Genomic DNA, 22144 nt, shown 5'->3' with positions numbered 1-22144 from the left:
ACTAGGCTGACGAGCTCCATCTGCCCGAAGCTCCCGGTTTTATGGCGCCAGGTATCCGCCTTCACCCCTTCACCTGTTAGTTAGTTTCAAAGGTTGTCATGGCCAGGGGTGTCAATGGGGTTAAGCTCCCATTGTCTATAAAATACTCCTAATGGCATGCGTCTCAAATAGCCTCTGACAACTAAGTCCAGCACCTTGCCTGCTCGTGTGGCTTAGATATTAAGCCCGGCGAATTTTCACACGACATAAATAACACGTATATTGGCCTGTTTGAGTAATCCCTTATTCCATAGAGACACATAGACAGCTTGAAAAATGAAGACATTTATTGAAAACAAACTGATAGAAAGCTTATATTAGTACCACTGTACCAAGACAACTAGTTCGAAACTATTACATTTCAAATACATGCATGAAACATTTATTTTTTCTCAACTAAAAATACGAGTAGGCCTATTAACGTATTTAGAAAGAAATATATAAACAATAAAAAATATGCAAAATACTTTTAAAAATACAACATATATTAAGTGTAATTGTAGCAGTTTGGATCAGTATTGTAGCTATATCTATACTAGCCGAATATGACCCGCGGGCTGCGGGTCGGGTTTACCCGATTCGTCTAAACGTTTCACTCTTTAATTAAGGTAAATATTTATATATTTTCTTTAATTTTACCCCCCCCCCCCACTCTCCTGTTGTGGGAGGACATTAAAGATACACTTCTGTCTCCGCCATGACTTAAGGAACCTTTTTTTTTTATTGCTTTTGTATAGCGCCACTAACATGCTCAGTTTGCTATAGTCCAATCTCTTTAGTGGACCAGTGGGCGCTCAACAAACTCAACTCAGCTCCAATTGAGCATCGAAATCGAGTCTTCTTGAAATATTTTTACCACCCAGCTACTTCCCCCCCCTCCCCCGTTTGACTAAGATAAAAATGTATATTATAGATAACACGAAGCCTGAACATATAAATGTAAACACTGACCGTAGACAGGGGGCAGGTAGTAGCAGGAGAATGTGGTCAAGCAGGTCGAGAATGGCCAATACGGGGAAGTGCTGGCATTGGTCAGTGTGTAGATGGATGACCACAAGTTGTTTCTTGTTAACACTGATTTAAGACCTACAAAAAATTTATGCACCTTGCTTGTTAAAATTATAACAAATAAAAAAAAAACTATTAATAATTATTGAAATATATATGTTATGACGATTTAGTTTTCTAGACTACTGGAAAGTTACACAAAAACTGTTTAAGTAATTATCAAAGTAACATGTAGGCACAAGCTCATCATACACCATAAAAAACATGCAATACACATAAATATATATTATTATATAATACACATAAATACATCATTAGTTCTAAAACACATGACATTAGGTTCGTCTTTAGAAATCATGCTTGCTAGAGTTGTGGTTAGAGACCATGCCTATGCTACAGGACTGGGTACGCTGAGTTAGGCTCTTGTAAAAGCCAAAGTTAATGTCAAGTTAGTAATTATACATATAAATTATGTATATAGTAAGAAGTCCTTAATAACATCAAACCCTACTCTCATACGCTCGTATATCCTATATAGTTTACTATTAGAATATATATGTCCACTACATGTATGTAAATCTCACCTCTTATTTTAGGGCAAGTACTTCGAACCATCAGTCTAAAAGGGTCACGGTTGGGCAGGTCTATTGGGAAAGTTGTGGATTCCTGAAACCTGCAGCAGTATTTCTGGGTGATGTTGTTGCCGTTTACCACTGTGTCACCAATACTTCCGTTGTACCTGACCGCTGCTAACGATTGGACTTCCAGTCTGGACTCCACAAACCCTGGAATAATAACGACAGAGTGCAATCAACTTGAATTTATGACACAGATCTAGAAGTTGCGCTGAGTTACCTTGCGGGTAGTTTCTTGCCTAAAGATGTTTTTAGACTTCGTGTTATAAATTTATAAATCAACCATATACCAAAGAGACTTACTGGATCTTTCAAATTGTCTTGGTTCTTGTCGTATCGAAATTGTCACCTCTAACCTAACCTTAAATATGGTTATATTTCTAAGAATGCCAGGAGAGAGAAATTATTGGAATTTGTTGACTGACTAGTGGTGTCCCAAAGGTTCCAACAAAATTCGTAACAGTTGACGGGTATACTTAAACAGGACTAGATAGATATATATAGGCCTATTTATATATACCATTGGAGAACATTAATAAAATATTTGATTTCTTTCAATGTCAGGCTTCCATTGTAAAGGGGAATAGCCTATAAGTGAATACAAATATTTTTGTTGGTACATTTTTTTCTTTTAATAGTTGTAAAATATCAATCAATCAATCAAATAGTTTATCTGTCCCTCTTTCTTTCTACAAAAGAATATTCATTATTTTATTCAAATAGCACACACTACAGTTCTTTCTCTGTGTATACCTTTGTGTGACTTCACTCCCTTTTCTCACCTCGTTATTCCTTTCTGTTATTCTGTCTCTCTCTCTCTCTCTTTACCAAGCTGTTTCTCCATTCCCAATCTTAGACCATTTCTCTTTTTCTTTGCTCTACTTTCACTTAGTCATCACCCCTCTCTCTCTCTCTCTCTCTCTCTCAATTTCTTCTTACCACTCTATTAATAAGTTTGCTACCCTCCCTCTCTCTTTCTTTTACTTAGTCTTTTCTTACCATCTCTCACTCTCTCTCTAACTCTACCTCCACTTCATTACTTATTATCCTTTACTTTCTCTCTTACTTTCTCTCTTACTTTCTCTCTCTCTCTCTCTCCCTTGTATCTTACCTCCTCCGCAAGACTCACTAGCTGGCTTGACCATACAGTACTGACCACCAGGAGGCCAGGACTCCCAGTCTATAGGCGTATCGCTGGGGGCGTCCTTGGTACACAGAGGGATGTCGTTGGTCTTACCACTGACAGGAAAGAGAACTGGTGGCTTGGTGACAGCCTGGGATATTTGGCTGGTGCCGGTGAAAGAGTACCATCCAGGGGTAAATCCGACGGGACATGTATGCTGTGGCCCTCCAGCAAATAAAACAAAAGGCGTGAGTGGCCACTTTGCTGTTGTAGATGCTGTAAATTAATTTAATAGCCTAATTAAACGAAAACGATATTATAGATGTATAGTAGTTTAAGATTAAGCTGCATTAATGTAATATATAGTAACCTATGTATAGATCTAGGTAAGTAGCCTAAGTAGGAATATGTAGGCCTACTATGAGTTTTAGAGCCTAGGATTAGACATAAGTGTACATTTAGATCTACATCTATTATAATGGTTTCTAGACTCTAGATTTAAAAATATATATATGCAAACGTTTGATTAAAATAATAGAATTAGGTCGATAAGCAAACTTTTTGATTCAAATTTTAGAATTAGGTCAATTATCTAATTAATAGCTCCATTTACAATACTTTTACATTCACGCATTCGCTTTATTTATAACAGTATTATAATTGTTTTTCGTAATACACTATATCGCTGATGTAAAGATTATGCTAGTTGTTAATGTTTGTAATGTTGAAGAATGCGGGGGTTCGTGTGTCCACTTAACACATAACGGACATGAATGGTATACCAAGACTTGAGTAGATCTTCAGCAGACAAATAAATAATAATATATCGCACTGCTAGTCGTTACAAAAATTATCTAATTCATAGAAATATAGTTGCGCCCGCATAACAGCGGTATCAAACATAAAAGTCCTTTACTATATAACTTCTCTACTAGAATACGTCCGCATCACAGCGGGTGACAATAAACTTCAATAATATGTATTCAACTCTGTACAGAAAACCACTATTAGAAATACGTGTGCTGTCTCAAGTCCCAGAGACGACTCTACTCAACTCAAATGTTAATACTGTTCTCCATTGACCAAAAGATACTACTGACTAAAAGTCAATTTAGTCATTCTTACTTCCTGTTTCTATATCAGGAGTTTCACGTGTCTTTTCACCCTCTTAACCCGAGGTGAATATATAACAGGTCATGTCAATCGAGACTGTGACAGCTGACCATATCAGTGATAAGCAAATTAAGACCCGCGGGCCGCGGGTAATATTTGGCTAGTACATAGGATAATGGAAGTTAGCCAAGAAAAAACAGTCCATCTATAACTCATAGATTTGGTTTGATAATAATATAAGGTATTATTTACAAAGTTTAAAGAAAATTGCTGTATTTTATAGTAATTTAGACCCAGCTGTAACCTAAATATTTTGTTTCACCTTACGCAGAAGAAGCTTTGTATTTCAAAGTTTCGATTGAATCTCTATTTTTTTTTTAAATGTCTGTACTCAACAGTAGCTGTCTAGTAGTTTGAAATGCGCTCCTTTGTGTCAGCTACCGTAAATTGAACATGATGAGGGAAGGGGAGAGAAAAAAAAGGACCCATACTAAGGGAAGTAGTCACTTGAATGAAATGTGCCAACACTTACGTCCGTTCCTTAAAGTTTTACAGTTAGTGCTCTCCTCTCTTTCGCTGGGGCAGACACAGCGACATTCGCCTTTGATTAGTGTGTAGTACCCAGGGGAGCAGTCCACGTCTGTCTCGCTGCAGAATGTCTCTGGAAAATGTAACGAAGGAATGAGGTCCATAGAATTCGCTCACCAATAACTGGTTACAGTTACATTTAGATTGTTTCCCTTTAATGTGATTACCAAAAATAAATGTAACCAGATTTCTTGGATACTGTTTCTAAAAGCAGAACAGTTATGCATTTGTGTTAGGAAATAAGAATTTTTATATAACCATTGATTTAACAGTCATTTTTTTTATAGGAATTAATTTGATGTAGCGTTAGCATTACGCTTGCTAGTAGCTTTTTATATGAATATTGGAGATTTTCGTAAAATGAAAGCACATCCATAAATAGCTAGCTTATGGGTATATCCAGTGTCATAAAACAGTAGTATTGATAAACTATTCATTTGATATATGTATACATATGTAATATATATATATATATATTCCGCAAGGTTGTTAACGCCGGAAGTGGTAATGGTTCTAAGCTCATCATTACCTATAAAATGCTTCCAATTGCATGAGTCTCAAATAGCCTCTGACAAACAGTCCAACTCCTGGCCTTTACATGTGGTTCAGATAGTGAACCCGGCGGAACTGTTATCAATGACAGGAGAAGGGGCAAAGGTGAGCAAATGGCGCCTAAACCAGTAAGCTTCTGGCAGGAGGGGCTCATCAGCCTAGGTTGGCTACCCATCTAGGAGAAGGAAAACTCTGAATCCAAACCTCCCCTGTTTTGCGGCTATACGTAAACACAGTAAAGGCTTCGGGAGACAACCCTGAGGAAAAATCAGGAGCTGGTGGACCCTTAGGCAGATTGTGGCACACTATGCTACATCCTTGCAGATCCTGAGGCGCTACTGGTCCCAATCTGTATCGGATATTCCGTTCCTTTGGTCACATCAGCTGCGCGGAGAGGGGGGGAACTGCTGTGTGGGCGACATCGATCCAATCATAAACAATGCCCAGGCTTTCATCTCATATTTGGACGGGAGTGTTTCCCCAAAATTGGGCTCCACAGCCACATGAAAAAGTGTTCGAGATGAACTATAGTCGCTCTACAACTAAACGAGGCCGATGATATAGCATATATAGGGCCTATATACATTTATGTTCACTTTTTAGCATAGTAGTATCGACTTAAAAATCGAAACTTAAATAAGGATTAGGAATAAACTTAAGAATATGGCAATCTTCAAATATTTAAAGTTTAGAACAGTGTTCCCCAAACTGCGCTGTGCGGAACTACTGGAATAATTAACACGTAGGCCAACACGTGAATTAATTTCTGTAAGAAAATCAAGCAAAGTGTCCCGCAACATTAATTGTTCCGTTAAGAAAAAAGTTTGAGAATGATTAAGAACATAGGAACTATGTCTCCTAGTCTCTGATGTTAAGACCCAATACATTTTGAAAAAAGAAATAAATCATTTATGTAAAATGTTTTTAGAATGAAATTAGAAGTCAAAATGTAAACAACGAGGGAACATAGGGAACTGTGTCTCTTAGTCTCTGATGGGTAAGACCCAAATCGTTAGTTTAAAAGTGTACAAAGTCTTTGTCCTGAAGCTGTCTCTGTCTTACCTCGACACTTGTACAGCTGAGACAGGTCGTAGAACATGACGTCATCGGTGGACGTGTCGCTGGCTGTGTTGAAGAAATCATCTCTGATCGTGGAGTAAGTGTCAAGGCCGTTACGAGACCAGGTCTGTGAACATTTAAAATAGTAGTATAGTTCAATCTTTTTGAAAATTATGGGATGAAACATTGGTGGGAAGATGGTTATAGGCTTGAAATCTCGAAATTTCCGGCCTCCACGTGGTGACATAAGTGAAGACCATTGTCCCATTGTTTCAGACTTTGCACTGTTCAGGGGAGAGCCATCGTTATAGAAAGACTGAACACTGACTTGCAACGTCACAACCTGTGGGCATTTTAGACCAATAGCTCGTTGCCACGTCACAGGTCAGTACGATGTGGCAACCAGCTATTGGTCTAAACTGCCCACATGTTGTGACGTTGCAGGTCAGTGTTGAGGCCTTCTATAACGATTGTCATCGGTTCAGGCCACATGTAAACTTATCATTCATATAACATTAGAAGCAGAGGCGGAGTGAGGGGAGCAAGGGGGGCGCCACTCGCAGAACGGAGGGGTGCCCAAAGATGTCGAAGACAAAAAAAATTTTCTGGATATTTTCAATTTTTAACAAAATCCAGTTCTATAAAATATATTTGTAATTAACACACATTCTCACATAATTAGACTTAGGCCCTATTTAGTTTCTTGATTTGTCTTATAAATAGCCGTTACGCCATTTGAACTTTACCCTAATTAGCACACCGGCGTGTTGGATACAATGATCTGTGTTCATCACAACTTAGAAATGTGTATAATTAAGCTCTCAGTGAACACGTTTAATTATAGACAAATTTGATTGAGTATTGTAATTCAGTGAACCGTGTATGAGTTCAACTGTTATAACAGCGTTCAACGTTACAAATTAAATAGACATTAAAACGACAATATTTACATTTTATTGCTATATGTAGATCTACAATATTAATTTGCATCATATATAGCAAATAAATATATATAGGGGGGTGCGCCAATAAAGTGCTGTGCACGGGTCTCCAGTTATGCTCACTACTCCACTGTTTATAAGTGAAAGTAGTGATTGCTGACTAAAACGGATTGACCATTACGTTAATGTGACTAACTCTAGGACTACTCACTCCTGGGCTGTACATTAGAACTGATTTAGGATCAAAGTAACTGCTGATCAAAGCTGAAGCATTGGCGTACTTTCTGTAAGAATACAGGAGACCTTCGAAAGACAAAACAAAAATAGTTAAGAAAAATATTCTACGAATCAACCTCGATACAAACATATTATGCTAATTCCACTCAAATATTTACTTTATATAATTAGAATAATCATCATCGTTATAATTCTTGTCATTAGTGTGTTTGATGATTGTTAGGTCTCTAATGAATGTCTAACACTCTCTGAGGTACGAGAGAGAGCCTGCAGTGCGCCGCAAGGTATATGGCGCCCTCTGGCTCAGAAGACAATGGATGAATCCAGATGAGACACTGGTTTGGTTTCGTCTTGAGACGGGGCAGAATCTGGAGTGACTGGTCAAGCCAATTCTGGAGCGGTAGAGTTTGCCGCAGTTCGTGCATGTTTATGAATTTGTCCTAATTTTAGCTGATAGAGCAGCTTTCTTTTTCTTTCTCTTGACTGATGCAGCTTACATTAACCTTAGATGCAGTGGCTATGGAAAGACTCCTAATGGCAGCGGCTGTTCCCTAACATCACAAGGCAGCTGCTGTTTCCTAACATCACAAGGCAGCTGCTGTTTCCTAACATCACAAGGCAGCGGCTGTTCCCTAATATCACAAGGCAGCGGCTGTTTCCTAACATCACAAGGCAGCTGCTGTTTCCTAACATCACAAGGCAGCGGCTGTTCCCTAATATCACAAGGCAGCGGCTGTTCCCTAACATCACAAGGCAGCTGCTGTTCCCTAACATCACAATTCAGCGGATGTTCCCTAACATTTCAAGACAGCGGCTTTAAACCAGAGTAGCCCTTTACGGCCACGCTGCCTCACCTAGATGAGTTGCATTACAGGGCTTACCAGCTCCATTTCCACCTGGCATCTTTTTTATGTACAAATACAGCTTATAAATAGTATTATCAGAATCGAACTACAGACAACTGAAAACTTACTTGGCTGAATGTTATCTGGGTAGAGAGTCATGTAGTTGTCACGGTATGAGCTCTCCTGTACATGCATTGAACCCAAGGCGTGACCCATTTCATGGAGGTTGATCCACTGTAGCATTAGATATAGACTTTCGTTAAAACTTGATAACAATCTTAATATCAGAAGCACACATATATTGACATTCTCAAGACTTGAAGGCGCAGTGGCTGAATGGTAAAGCGATTGGCTTCCGAATCGGATGGGGATGGAGGGGTCATGGGTTCGAATACTGGGATTTATTATATTTCGGGATCCTTAGGGGCGTCTCTGAGTCCATCCAGCACTATGGTAACCTGACCTTACTGGTTGAAAAGTAAAGTAAAATTAAAGGTCGTTTTGCTGGCCACATGACACCCTCGTTAAACGTAAGCGACAGAAATAGATTGCCTTAACATCATCTGCCCTGTCCACTAAAATATCTAATTTCTATAAAGTCACACTGTTTTGACAGTTATACATGTTTAGGCTGTTCTTTCAGAAGTGAAGATTTCTATCACCGTTGTGACACGATTATCAATTAGTGATTTGTTTTAACTTAGAGACAATGATGCGACTAGTAAAAACTAGACTAGGATTTTAGGAAGAATAGCGAAGTATAAACTTTCGAAGGCTTAAGAGAGAGAGGCAGTGTTTGTATGGACATTGAGATTTAGCTTGACGACATTCGACGGTTCCGTTCATTATTATCAAACTTCTTGTTCGACTTGTCACTATCAGCGTCGACTAAATTATACTGTTGGCCTTTCGACTGTTTTACTGGATCTCGTTATTTGAGTGCTACATCCGTCAGACTAATCTGCATAAGAGACAGCGCGGAAGCGTCTAGCAATATCTATATCTTGTCGCTTCTTATAAACTAGAGACGTTCCTTCAAATTAAGAAGATTATTAAGTCCTAAGCGTATCCAAGTCTCTATCTAGTTGGGTATGTTAATTATAAAGACTGTAAGTAATGGGTTTTGTGGCTGACTCAGGCAATCTGCTCTATGCTCTAATGCAGTGATGCCCAAAATACGGCCCACGGGCCAGATCCGGCCCACCACGTGATTCCATCCGGCCCGCCGAAATGTAGGCACAAAGTGTAGAAAATCCCCCCCCATTTCCCCCCCCCCCCCAAAAAAAAAAGAATTAGAAGGTGCAAAAATGTATCTGTACTTACGTTAGGGGGCTTAGAGCCCTCAATTTTTCTCCTGATTGATTGGTACCTTGACATTTAACATTTGTGCGTTTATGAAATAGGTATCTGAGTGTAGAATGTACGTTTTCAACCAAGAAAAGTGACACGGTTCTTTACTTTTTTTTGTGGAACATGATAATAGGCCAACATATTTGTTTTATAGAGAAAGTGTGGCTATTTAAAATAAAACAACATATAAACGACATTATGAAACAAATATGACGGCATTCTTGGTTTGAACCGCGAATAAAAGGTTGTTAAACTAGGCCTAGAAATTGGAGGATTGATGGGAATATTTTACCAAAAAGAGACAGGAAAATGACTCGGTTGTAGAACTAGCACATATTCTAAGTACAGAGATGAAGCCCAATGTTGCTGATATTTTTAGTACTGAAATGAAGCTATCTTCTGGGGCGGGGAAAAAAATATACATTTCAAATATCCCATTAATTAATTAAGCAAAGGATCTACGGGTTTCAGGTCTATCGTTTTTGTAGGCCTACGTTTTCGTTCATGTGGCCCGCGACACGAGTGTCGGAAATTAAAATGGCCCGCAGGTCGAATTAGGTTGAGCATCACTGCTCTAATGGTACAAAGGAAGAGTGAACACTTACAAGAGTTAGAGATATTATTCATATTATTCCTACACTAATCAGATTTAACTGAAGACATATTCTAAAACTTATTTTCTTAATGTTATCTAGAAGCAAGCAAAATTTAACGAAGAGCCGACACTCAATCATCAAACGTATCTAATGGGAAGAACTGTGTATTTATAGTCACATGTATAAGTACTTTAAGATTTAGTTCCCTTGATCAATATCAAACTAAATTAATTAATTAACTAATTAATTTGATTAAGCAATTAATTACCACTAATTAATTAATTACCGATAATTAACTAATTAATGTGTAAATTTTTTGATTAATTAATGTCTTTTTATTTTAGGGACAATGAAAAATGTGCAAAGTTTCAACTTGATCCGGGAATGAGATGTGAGGGAAATAACGTGTACATAAATTGTACCAGACGGACAGACAGACAGACAGACGTTGTGAGTTGATATAAACTTTGTAAAAAAAATATAGTGAAAAAATGAGATAAACACGTGGAAAAAATCGTGACGCCAGCTACAGCCAGTATAATTCATTCATAAATATTCTACAATTAATTACTTTTGCAATGCTCTTAACTATTTATTTTTTTCCCTTTAATACTTACGAAATCCGAACAAGGGGAGACAAGTCGACCGCCGTAATTTGATGGACCAATTTCTCCAACACAACTAGAGTGAGTAACAGAACAAATATATATGAAGCATTTAGTATCAGAAATAGATCTACAAGTTAATTAAAGGTATAAAACCATTGATTGGCTTGGGCGTCAATTCTTGGGGAACCCAGCCTCTAAGGCTCCATCCTACACTGTAGGCCACAATCTTATGGAACCAAGCCTCTGAAGCTTCATCATACAATGTAGGCAGTAATTTTTAAGGAACCTAGCTTCTAAAGCTTCATCATATATTATAGGCAGCAATTTTATGGAACCCAGCATCTAAGGCTTTATCATTTACTGTAGGCAGCAATCTTATGGAACCCATCCCCTGAGGCTTCACCATACATTGTAGGCAGTAATCTTATGGAACCCAGCCTATGATGTTTCAATATACAGTTTAGGCAGTAATTTCGAATGACCAGATGCGCACCGCGATACAGGTCGGATATAGCCCGCGGCCCTAGGTTTGGTAACACTGGAGTAAACATTACAGAAGTAGGAAGCTGTATAAACTTTGTATAGAAGTGCCTCATATGACACAAATAGAAAAGAAATTTATGTTTAAAAAAAAACTCGTTACTTTCCGTTGTCAGTAATCCGGATGTAAGACTGTGTTTCGAACCCGTTGTTTGTCAACCAGGCTGTGTCGCTGATCTGACCCGTCACGTCTACCAATGTGATGCAAACCCTGTCCATGAGATACTGCATGGCTCGCTTCAGTACTATCGTGTAGTAGATACCTGCAAGGGGAGTGTGTAAATAGCGTTTCCGAAAACAGATACGGAAAAATGTCATTAACTCTTTCTCTCCTAACAGACGATACCAGCGTTGATTCCACCAGAATGTGGTAAATAATTACAGAGAGAAAGAGTTAACGTAAGCATTTCGGTGTGCTGAGCAAAAAAAAAAAAAGGAAAAAAAAAAACGAAGAAAAGTCGAAAAACAAAGAAAGTAAACAAAATAGAAAGAATGAAAAGCAAAAAGGAAAAAAATGTTTTACTTTATGTAAATAAATATCTTCGTCCAGTATGATTCCCTTTCGTTGAGTTCGTTACGCTTGTTCACAAAAACTGGTGTCAGAAGTGGTATCCTCAATAAAATTGAGGCGTCCTAAGAACTTTAATTGGTGTGTGTTTCATTATCTCATAATAATAAATCTAAAAAAAAAAAGGCTTGGAAGTTTAACTTCGAGGTGGAAGTTTAATGAGGATTGCAGTATTTCACTTGGCTTCGCAGCCCTACCTGTGACCTACATATTTAGCCACAAACAGCGCAGACATAACCATTGTCCGCCTGTGGTCAACTTAGTTTCTCATCCTAATACTGCATTATAAATAAAACTTTCTGTTATTCTCTAACCCCCACCTGTTGCCTAAATGTACAATGTGTTAATAATTGTATCAGAGTCTAGGTACATCTCATTGAGTCCTTTTTCCACATCTAAGCGCGAAAAATTCTGACACCAAGTTTAAAATGACGGCCATGAGTCTCACACACTAAAATTAGTGATCTTGGTGGAGGGTTGTTATTATTGTTATTATTATTATTATTATTATAAAAGAACGAGCATTCATTCTCTGACGAAGCCAGGGTCGAGTTTCGTTAAGGGAAACAAAATTCATCGTAGTCCCTTTATCAGTTTCCACCGAGGATTTTTCTGGTGTTGTGGCAGGTCTGAAGCAGTACCGCCCTCTGACAGGCAGCGAGGATGTTCCTAGGAATGCCAAGGGCCTTGAAGGTGTCTGTGAGGTCAGTTGTTATTATCCCCTCGGTTGATATAACGATGGGGTATATTGTTGTTTTAGATTATTATTATTAGTAGTAGTAGTAGTATTAGTATTGAATAGGTATACGCGTTGATAGCGGTCTGGGCACACAATTCAGTTTAAAATGTAAATGTACTCTTGCAGTATTTTACTGAGGCTTTACTGAGGCTTTTGGTCTCCTATAATTACGTTTGTCATCAGGATTGACATTACCTTTGTTTCTGTAAGAGGTCTCAATGATATAAGGGATCTTTTTTGGCCAGATTTTATTCGTGTTGCTGACTGCTCTCCTGCCTCTGGTCGTGCCCTTCTCCACTAGAGTGATCCTGTACACACTGCCTGGTCTGAGAGATACAAACACAGTACATGGTAAACATAAAGAAAAAATATTTCAAGAAATATGTTTTTTTTATTATTAATAGCACCTTCTTTCCCGGTAAGGTGAATAGCCGCATTTAGTTGTGTGTAGTCTGTCTGTCCGCCTCTTCAACTGTTACTTTAAGCTATCAAAAACTAAGAAAGCTATTTAAAATCAAATCTATTATCACCGTTTTATCTAGCGTGCTAAGTTTAAGTGTAACGGCTACTGTAGGTCTTCCAAAAGCGAACCGGTTTGTTTTAAAACATTACATAGAATTAATATAAAGAAAGAAAGATTATTAAATATTACCTATTGTAACAGCTATACATAAAGTTTTGTTAATTAGCAGAATAATGGAATGTAACCAGTAACCACGGGAATTATTGCGTTCCTCGTTAATCTTCGGACTCGAAGACATGCCTTATTATCTTTTTTTTTTTAATAAACGAGATTGACTATGCATTTATTCTTGATAATTCATAATGGATCACTGTACTATTAGAACAAAAAAAAGTAAATTTCCATATTCAGACCTTGCGATTTATACGGCAGATGGTGTAAAGGTCAATTGTTAACAAGGGTGTCGTGTGGCCAGCACAATCATCCGCTTTTACTTTTCCCCAACTACTGTCATGCGGTGTGGATTCAGAGGCGCCCTAAGGCTCCCGAAAAAAAAATCCCAGTCTTCACCAGGATTTGAACCTGGAACTACAAGCGCTTAACCACTCAGTCACCACGACTCCTCGGCTATCATATTTTAAATGAGCAATTTGTATCAAGGGTGGTAAGATTGTGGTTATTGGTAGCTTGCAGTTCTCAAGTGCTTCTGGTGGAAATGTCAAACCTCTTTACTCGAAATTATAGAAAAAGGGACGGAATTATTATGTTCAAAGTAAGACTTTATTTATGAAAAAAATAAATAAAAGTAAGTGAATCTATGTTACAGTTAGAAAAAAAAAATTATAAAAGAAACCAATTTGAATTATTGCAACCAAGTTCAAAACTGGAGCATATATATATATTATTATTTATCTGGAATTTAAAAACAAAAGGCTCACGTTATTAGTCAATTACACTGCATACATTTGTTGTTGAAATATACTGGAATTTTAAAATCTATTAATCTCAATGAAGCATACTTATTTTATTGGAAACTATCCACCATTAATTACCTATCGTATATCAGATACCCATCCAGGGTAGGTAAACATTAGGGTCGTTCTGAAATCCCAGAGCTGAAACACCCCTATTTTCTGTGGTTACGATATTTTAAATATTTCAGTAGTTCCTTAAGGTTTCAAGATGATTACATTCAAACCCAAACATCTCCGTACTATGACCGGTGATGGCAGCGGAAAGGGTAGAGCCCGAAACAATCGTGACATTCCAAAGAGCATACCACTCGCCCTGTCATCTATCCATAGGGATTCGAACTTGAGTCCCTAGATTCGAAAGCCAAGCGCTTTACCACTCAGCCAGCATGCGGCATGACTCACAACACAACAAATAATTAATGTTTAAAATGAGCATTGTGTGCGTACGTAAAGTAAAAAAGTATTTAAGTTCCACTCCCAGACCTTGCGATCTATAGGGCAGATGATGTTAAGGTCATCTGTTTCTGTGGCCCACGGTTAATGAGCAGGGAGTCATGTGGCCCACGGTTAATGAGCAGGGAGTCATGTGGCCCACGGTTAATGAGCAGGGAGTCATGTGGCCCACGGTTAATGAGCAGGGAGTCATGTGGCCCACGGTTAATGAGCAGGGAGTCATGTGGCCCACGGTTAATGAGCAGGGAGTCATGTGTCCCACGGTTAATGAGAAGGGAGTCATGTGTCCCACGGTTAATGAGAAGGGAGTCATGTGGCCCACGGTTAATAAGCAGGGAGTCATGTGGCCCACGGTTAATGAGCAGGGAGTCATGTGGCCCACGGTTGATGAGCAGGGAGTCATGTGGCCCACGGTTAATGAGCAGGGAGTCATGTGGCCCACGGTTAATGAGAAGGGAGTCATGTGGCCCACGGTTAATGAGCAGGGAGTCATGTGGCCAGCACAACGGGCCAACGGCCTTCAACTTCACTAACTAAATTCATGTACCCATTAGAGTTGGGCCGAGTCAGGGGCGCCCTAAAAATACCCGCAGTTCAAATCGCAGTCCTCACCGAGATTCGAACCCAGGACCCTAGGCTCGAAAGCCAAGCACTCTACAACTCTGTCACTGCGACCTTTTTTTGAACATAAAATAGTGTCCATATTTTCTTTGTTAATTGTTCAGATACTATTTGTATTAAATACATAATTATCTGAAGTTTGAGAGTGTAAAATTGCATATCTCTCCGTGAAGGCTAAATGAATTTGGTCATATACACATTTTTTTTTATTACATATTTATTTTATAAAGTTATCTCTATACATACACATATGGTGATCAAATACACCTGTTACCACATTTCCTAGCCCGCAATGGAGCCCGTGTGTAATAACAAGTCATTTTTTTTTGTCCTGTGTCGCATGAAGGTAGCGAAGCATAGTGCTTGTCTGTTGTTGATGTCTGCACTTGTGTCAGTTCTCAACGCTTGTAATGTAAGACAATGTCTCATATTTATCACACACTCCACCCCACACCGTCCAGTGAAGTCGACGCCGAGATATTGTGAGCCCGTTTCCGAAACTAGAATTTGGGAGGAGGGGGTTATCTGGGAGAAGGTTTCCGTGCTGCGCAAACACAACTCGAGCCCTCTCGTTAGGTGGCCAAGCAGTAGCCAAGCGGTGTTGGCCTCTCGGCTACACATTCCACATATAAGTAAAAAGTTAAGTTCCCCTTTCCCCTTCCGATCTGTAGGGCCGAGGATGTGAAGGTCATCTGTTTCTGTGGCCCACGATTAACGAGGGTGTCATGTGGTCAGCACAACGACCAGCCGCCTTTACTTTTCTCCAACTAATGTCAGGTACCCACTAGAGCTGGGTGGACTGAGAGGCGCCCAAATATTCCGAAGTTAAAATCACATATTTCACCAAGATTCGAACCCGGGACCTCGTTCGGAAGCCAAGCTCCTTACCGCTCATCCACCACGCGTCCTATTCCACATCTACATATTATGAAATTTTAACACAAATTGTAGCTTTCTTATTTTGTCAGTTCTCATTTTCATGTTGAATGGTTCAGATTCTGGTGTACGGAATACGACAGTACTGAGACCGAAGGTATTTTAATACACTATATAGTTATTTCTTTCTGCTTCTCATAACTGTAGAATTAAATGTCCAATATCCTTACATTGCAACACCAAGTATAATTTTTTTGGTATGAATTGGCAACAGTGATTTTTCTTATTTAAGAGGGCGTCTTTGACGGTGTTTGTTTGTGAATTTATTACAAAATCTCTTAAATCTTCCTCTTTTAGTTTCATTACGTTTATCATTAGCTTCCATTATATTGCTACCGCATTTCTTCATATCGATTTGTTTTCTTTCCTACTGAATTTTGTTCCTTAAAGAACGCAAACGAGATGTTGAAATGTGTAATCAAAGAGCAGACTACTGCTAGTAACTTTTAGTGTGAAAATATGTATTAGATAAATATAAGTATTTTAATGACCTGCTTAGCTCCCTTTCTACTACTTGACTTTGTTCGCCTCCTGCATCCTCATACTCCTCATTTGATTCCACTTCCTCCTTTGTAACAGACTCCTCTACATTAGGTGGCGCTGGTGTTTCGGGCTGTTAATTTGAAAAAAAAAAACAACAACAACCTATAAACTGTTATTAAAATAGTTGCTTTTTTAAAATACAGTAGTTCCCTGTGAAATGCTTCCCGGCCTCGAAGTGGCGCCCAGGGTGGAAACGGTCTTTAATATAGACAATTAGGTCAATAAGGAAGCTAACCAAACCCCTGGATGGTGTGCCTTTAGATTGAGTCCATGGCACTGATGGGTATTGAAGAAAGCCACAACAAACAGGGCCTGCCTTATTCCGATTTGACCGATTGCCCCAAATTGGGCCCCGCGCCTGGCAAGGGCCCCGTAATTTACATTAAGCATATCGCTGTCAGTCATGGCTCTTGTCACAGGCTTATAAAGATGTAGGACTTTAAGGGTTAACATATTTAGCGTGTCGCACCAGTGACGTAACTTTAATTAATTAAGCCACTGGCGCCTATTGCGTTTGAGTTGCTTCCCATGTGTCACCACCTCAAAGTTGGTGCCATAGAGTAGAAACCCTAATTCTGTATTGTGTATGTTAATTCCATATTGTGAATCTTATTCACAACCCATGTTGCACTAAGGTGAACACTTTTGACCTTAGGTGAACCAGAGAGTTAAAGGCAGTCAGTCCAGATAGAGATCTTGTAGCAAGCACTTGTATTGAGTCACTTAAGATATAAGCAGTAGAGTTAGATGTTTAAAGTAGTTGGTTATAGAATAAGTACTAAGTTGTGATATTCGTATATTACTGTTGGATTAATACTGACCATTCCTGGGTCGAATTGTATGGTGTATTCACTATGTGGTGTTATATTAAACTACTTATTGTGTCTGCTACACCCAGCGTCATTTCATTATTCAGTGATTTGTAACAAGAACCCAATGTCACCACCACGCCTACATTGATAACCACAGCCACATTCATAACATATAAAACAACACGGTGACACCATGCATGTTTATATTATCATCTAATTAAAAGTAATAGTTATTATTGCACACAAAAAGAAATGAGAAGAGAGACAAGAATCCATTTCGTAGGGTCAAGTAATTCGTAAGGGTGGCCGTGACAACAAAAATGTCACTGTCCGTACACAATATTTCACGGTGCCGCGATTTATGGCAGACACCTGCAAGGCTCATTGGGGTAAGGAGAAGGAATATGGGGGAGTTTCCCCTGTGTGCTCGGCCTTTAGCCTCGCCTATCCCCCGAGTGTGTTGAGATATTAGCCTTTGGCAAAAGGAATGTTACAAATTACATCTGCTTGGATCCATCCCAGACAGAACAATTTGTTCAGACAGGCAGATGAATGGGAGATTCCATTGGCTTTAGAGATCCAAGAGTATTCGATTCAACTCAATGAAGAAAAACAACCAAAGTGCTTTCAAATTCATTAACTGTGTGATTATATGTAATATAAATCTGTGTCTCTATTTTGTTTTATGAATCATTATGAAAATTTACACTTAAAAGAGTTAGAAATATATTTCAGATACATAAAAAATTGTTATGTAAGCTATAAAAAGTAATCTCGTAGTAATTTTTTTTTTCTGTGAGGCTCTTTTTTTTTTTAATTTGCAGGGACCAGACATGTCTGTTTTTAGGCCATTTCCGGTATTAATCAGGAAAAACAAATCTTCAGGTTATTGAGATTGTGAAGTTTACGTTCAGACCTTGTGATTTATGAGACATATGACGTAATGATCATCTGTTTCTTTAGGCAGCGGTTAGCGAGGGTGTCGTGTAGCCAGCACAACACCAAATCACATTTATTGTCTCCAACTAAGGTCTAATACCGTTCGTTACCCGAGCTTAGTGGACTCTTGGACGTTCTTCAATACTGTACCTTAAAATCCCAGTCTTCGCAGGGTTTCGTACACGATACACAACAATGACTAAAGGCGTCACCTGGGGGGTTCAGGGGTGCAGTCCGCACCGGGTGACATCACTAATGATAGTGTTTACTGGAGAAAGTTTATGTGGGGTGACATCCTAAGCTAACCGCACCGGGTGACAAAACCCTTAGTGAAGCCTCTGACAATGACTAAGTAATCAAGTGATAGATGTGATTACCTCAAGCGTTGTGGGTGGTTCCAGGTCATCTTTGACTGGAGTTCCAAGGCTAAATGAGAGGACCAGCAACAATAAGGGAATCAGTTTTATCACACTTGACAGCACCATCTGTAGAAGAAGCACATGAAGAGAACGTGAAACAGAGGTAAACATTCAGAGGTAAACATTCAGAGGTAAACATTCAGAGGTAAACATTCAGAGGTAAACATTCAGATGTAAACACTCAGAGGTAAACATTCAGAGGTAAAAATTTACATGTAAACATTCAGAGGTAAACATTCAGAGGTAAACATTCAGAGGTAAACATTCAGAGGTAAACATTCAGAGGTAAACATTCAGAGGTAAACATTCAGAGGTAAACATTTACAGGTAAACATTCACAGGTAAACATTTACAGGTAAACATTTACAGGTAAACATTCAGAGGTAAACATTCACAGGTAAACATTCAGAGGTAAACATTCACAGGTAAACATTCAGAAGTAAACATTCACAGGTAAACAGTCAGAGGTAAACATTCATAGGTAAACATTGTGCTAGTTCCTGCTATTAGCTAACACATTCTTCATGGATGGAAAATGGAGTGTGAACATTTGAAGTAAACAAAAATGAACAATTTAGTTCAAGGTAAAATTTCGAACACGGAAGTGGTGGCTGGTTTATGGTTATCTCATAATAATGTTGTGGATTCGACCCTCATACTGGCCCATATTTTTTTATGTCAATGAAATATAAACATTTTGTAGGATATGGTATTGGAACCTAAATTAGAAATCATTTCGATATCAAACAAAATAATTAATTACCAATAATTAGTTGACTAATTTTATTTTTTAAAAATTGATTCATGTTTTATTTGGTACAATAAATAATTGTTTAAAGTTTCAATTTGATCCGAGCATGCGTGAGGGACAAATAGCTTTTTCAATTGTTTTGGTATCAAATAAAATAATTAATTACTAGTAATTAATTGACTCATTGGTTATGTGTTTTTTTTTATAGATTCATATTTGTCTTAAAATAAACGACAAACAAATTGGAGACATAGAACTGGATTCTCAGACCATAGAACAAGTACATAGTTTTATATACCTTGGGAGTGTAGTCAGTGTATCAGGTGGAACAGCAGAAGACATTAAACTTCGTATAAATCTAGCGAGTCAGACATTTACACACATAAAACCAATCTGGAAATGTCCCCACATCTCTAACAAAACTAAACTAAGAATCTTTAACTCTAATGTCATGGAGAACAACTGAAGCAACAACAACAAAACAAGTACAGACCTTCATCAACAGATGCCTGAGAAACATCTAAAAATACACTGGTACGACAAAAAAAGAAAGCACCAAACTGTGGGAGATGAGTGGACAGAAAAATATAGAAGTGCAGATCTTAGAGAGGAAGTAGAAATGGATTGGTCACACCCTTAGAAAAGATACCAGCAACAGAGCTAGGCAGGCCTTAGAGTGGAACCCCCAGGGAACAAGACCTAGAGGAAGACCAAAACGAACATGGTGATGCGGTATGAAGCCGAGAGGACATGAAAAAGCTGGCAAGTTTAAAACTAGCAAGAGACCGTGGAGAGTGTCGTGTTTTTACTGAGGCCCTATGTTCCATGAGGAACGCAAAGGAAAGATGAAGATGATGATGCTTTGTCGATGCCAATGAATAATTGTGCGAAGTTTCAACTTGATCCGAGAATGGGTGTGGGAGAAATAAGGTGTACACTTTTTACCAGACAGACAGACAGACAGATAAAAATGTGCTATACAATATAGCAATTAAAAAAAAAATAGTTAGAAATATCTAATTATCTATAAGTTAATTTCAGTGATTTCAGGCAGTTTTGTACAATTCTAATTGATGTGTGATTTAGCTTTAATGTCAACTTTCAGTCTACTGTGAGCGCACACTTTGGTTTCATTCAAAAACTAATCATGCAAAGTGTTTGCATGTTTCTGTTATTTTGGCAAACGAAACATATCTGTAAATGTTATCGATATGTGCTGTGTAATTATCATTCATCCTTATTTTAACTTCCAAATAGTTTTAAAATTGTGTATCTTTTTAAGGTTAAAGCATATTGCATATTTTATTTTAAAAACAAAACATTTCGCTTTTAGAAGATAAAGACAAGCCGTTGCGCCTAGTGGAAAATTTCAGCAGGGAATCGGCGCCTAAGGCGTCATTAACCCAGTGGCCATTTTAAAAAATGAAAGATACCACAAAATCAGATTATAAAAATTGTTTTTGATATCCTAATTGGGAAGAAAAAAAAAGACAGACAAACGGTAGGTCTAAACCTATTGTCATTCTTTACTTTTATTTAAAAATGTTTAATATAGGTCTAAATCCAATCCACCATATCAGTAATACCTAACTATGGCCGCAGGCCGTGGCTAATATAATGGCTAGTATTTTACCAATTGACGAAATCGTGTCCATAAATGTTATGTAAATATACAATACAATGACCCCTATTTCTTAATATTGCTTCCAAAGTTTTCCATTGCAATGTAGATACATGTAGAAGCTATAATTATAGAAGGACAATGAAATCACAATGTGTTAGATAATTTAAGCGAAACACATCTCGCTTCAACACTTCAATAAGCACACAGTCTGGTGTCGCAGTTGATGGGTGGCAACTCGATTTGCTTCCAAACGGGATGGTCCCGGGTTCGAATCATGGTGATGACTGTATTTTTTTTTAATTTCTAAATCATTGGGCGTTTTTGAGTCCATCAAGTTATAATGGGTACCCGACATTAGTTGGTCGTTTTGCTGGCCACATGACATCCTAGTTAACCGTGGCCACAGAAATAGATCATCTGCATGTCTGATAGGGTACTTTTACTTTTTTATTTTTCTTTCTCTTACTTCGACTCATGCCGCGGTGGTTGAGTGGTTAAGCGCTTGGCTTCCGAACCTGGGGTCCTGGGTTCAAATTAAGACTGGGATTTTAAATTTCTGGATTTTTTAGGGCTCTCTTAGCACACCCAACACTAATGTATACCTGACTTTAGTTGGGGGGAAAGTAAATGTGGTTGGTCGTTGTGCTGACCACATAGCACCATTCTCGTTAACCGTTGTCCTATGAAACAGTTGATCTTAACATCATCTGCCCTAGAGATAGCAAGGTCTGAAAGAGGAGCTTTACTTTGACTTGTTACTGACTTGTACTCAAATTCCTACAGATTTTCATCAGCTGTTCTCTCCTCTTTATAAATTCGTCCGTCTTATTTCATCTTTAAAGTTGTCAGCAAAAAATCCTCAGCCAATATAAATAGACACACAAATGCACTCCATAATACACAGGAACAATTGAACTTATATATATGTATAACGCACTAATGAACTACAAGTTGCATGCGTCGCGTTTGCTAGGTTTTTATTTATCTTACACAATGTCAAGTAATTTTTTAAAATATCTCTTGGAGATGTTCATACATGGCGGCTTTTATTTTTTGGTGTATCCGGCG

The 22144-nt window shown here is 38.3% G+C and overlaps 1 protein-coding gene across 1 annotated transcript in view; it reads right to left on the bottom strand.

Moving 5' to 3' along the window:
* Nucleotides 1–22144, bottom strand: part of LOC106058174 (uncharacterized) — a 52598-nt gene that overhangs the window by 17362 nt on the left and 13092 nt on the right. Inside the window, exons 2-13 of the mRNA XM_056045612.1 lie at nucleotides 18660–18767; nucleotides 16480–16601; nucleotides 12737–12867; nucleotides 11338–11497; nucleotides 10704–10767; nucleotides 8269–8374; nucleotides 7270–7361; nucleotides 6121–6244; nucleotides 4451–4579; nucleotides 2794–3081; nucleotides 1632–1832; nucleotides 991–1125 (exon numbers count right to left, since the gene is read on the bottom strand). Coding sequence (XP_055901587.1) covers nucleotides 991–1125; nucleotides 1632–1832; nucleotides 2794–3081; nucleotides 4451–4579; nucleotides 6121–6244; nucleotides 7270–7361; nucleotides 8269–8374; nucleotides 10704–10767; nucleotides 11338–11497; nucleotides 12737–12867; nucleotides 16480–16601; nucleotides 18660–18767 — 1660 coding nt within the window. The remainder of the gene's footprint in view (nucleotides 1–990; nucleotides 1126–1631; nucleotides 1833–2793; nucleotides 3082–4450; nucleotides 4580–6120; nucleotides 6245–7269; nucleotides 7362–8268; nucleotides 8375–10703; nucleotides 10768–11337; nucleotides 11498–12736; nucleotides 12868–16479; nucleotides 16602–18659; nucleotides 18768–22144) is intronic.

The sequence above is a fragment of the Biomphalaria glabrata genome, chromosome 11 (genome assembly GCF_947242115.1).
Source record: "Biomphalaria glabrata chromosome 11, xgBioGlab47.1, whole genome shotgun sequence".
NCBI classification, from domain to species: domain Eukaryota; kingdom Metazoa; phylum Mollusca; class Gastropoda; family Planorbidae; genus Biomphalaria; species Biomphalaria glabrata.
Note: the sequence above shows the minus strand (reverse complement) of the source record. Positions and strands in the feature narration are given on the sequence as shown.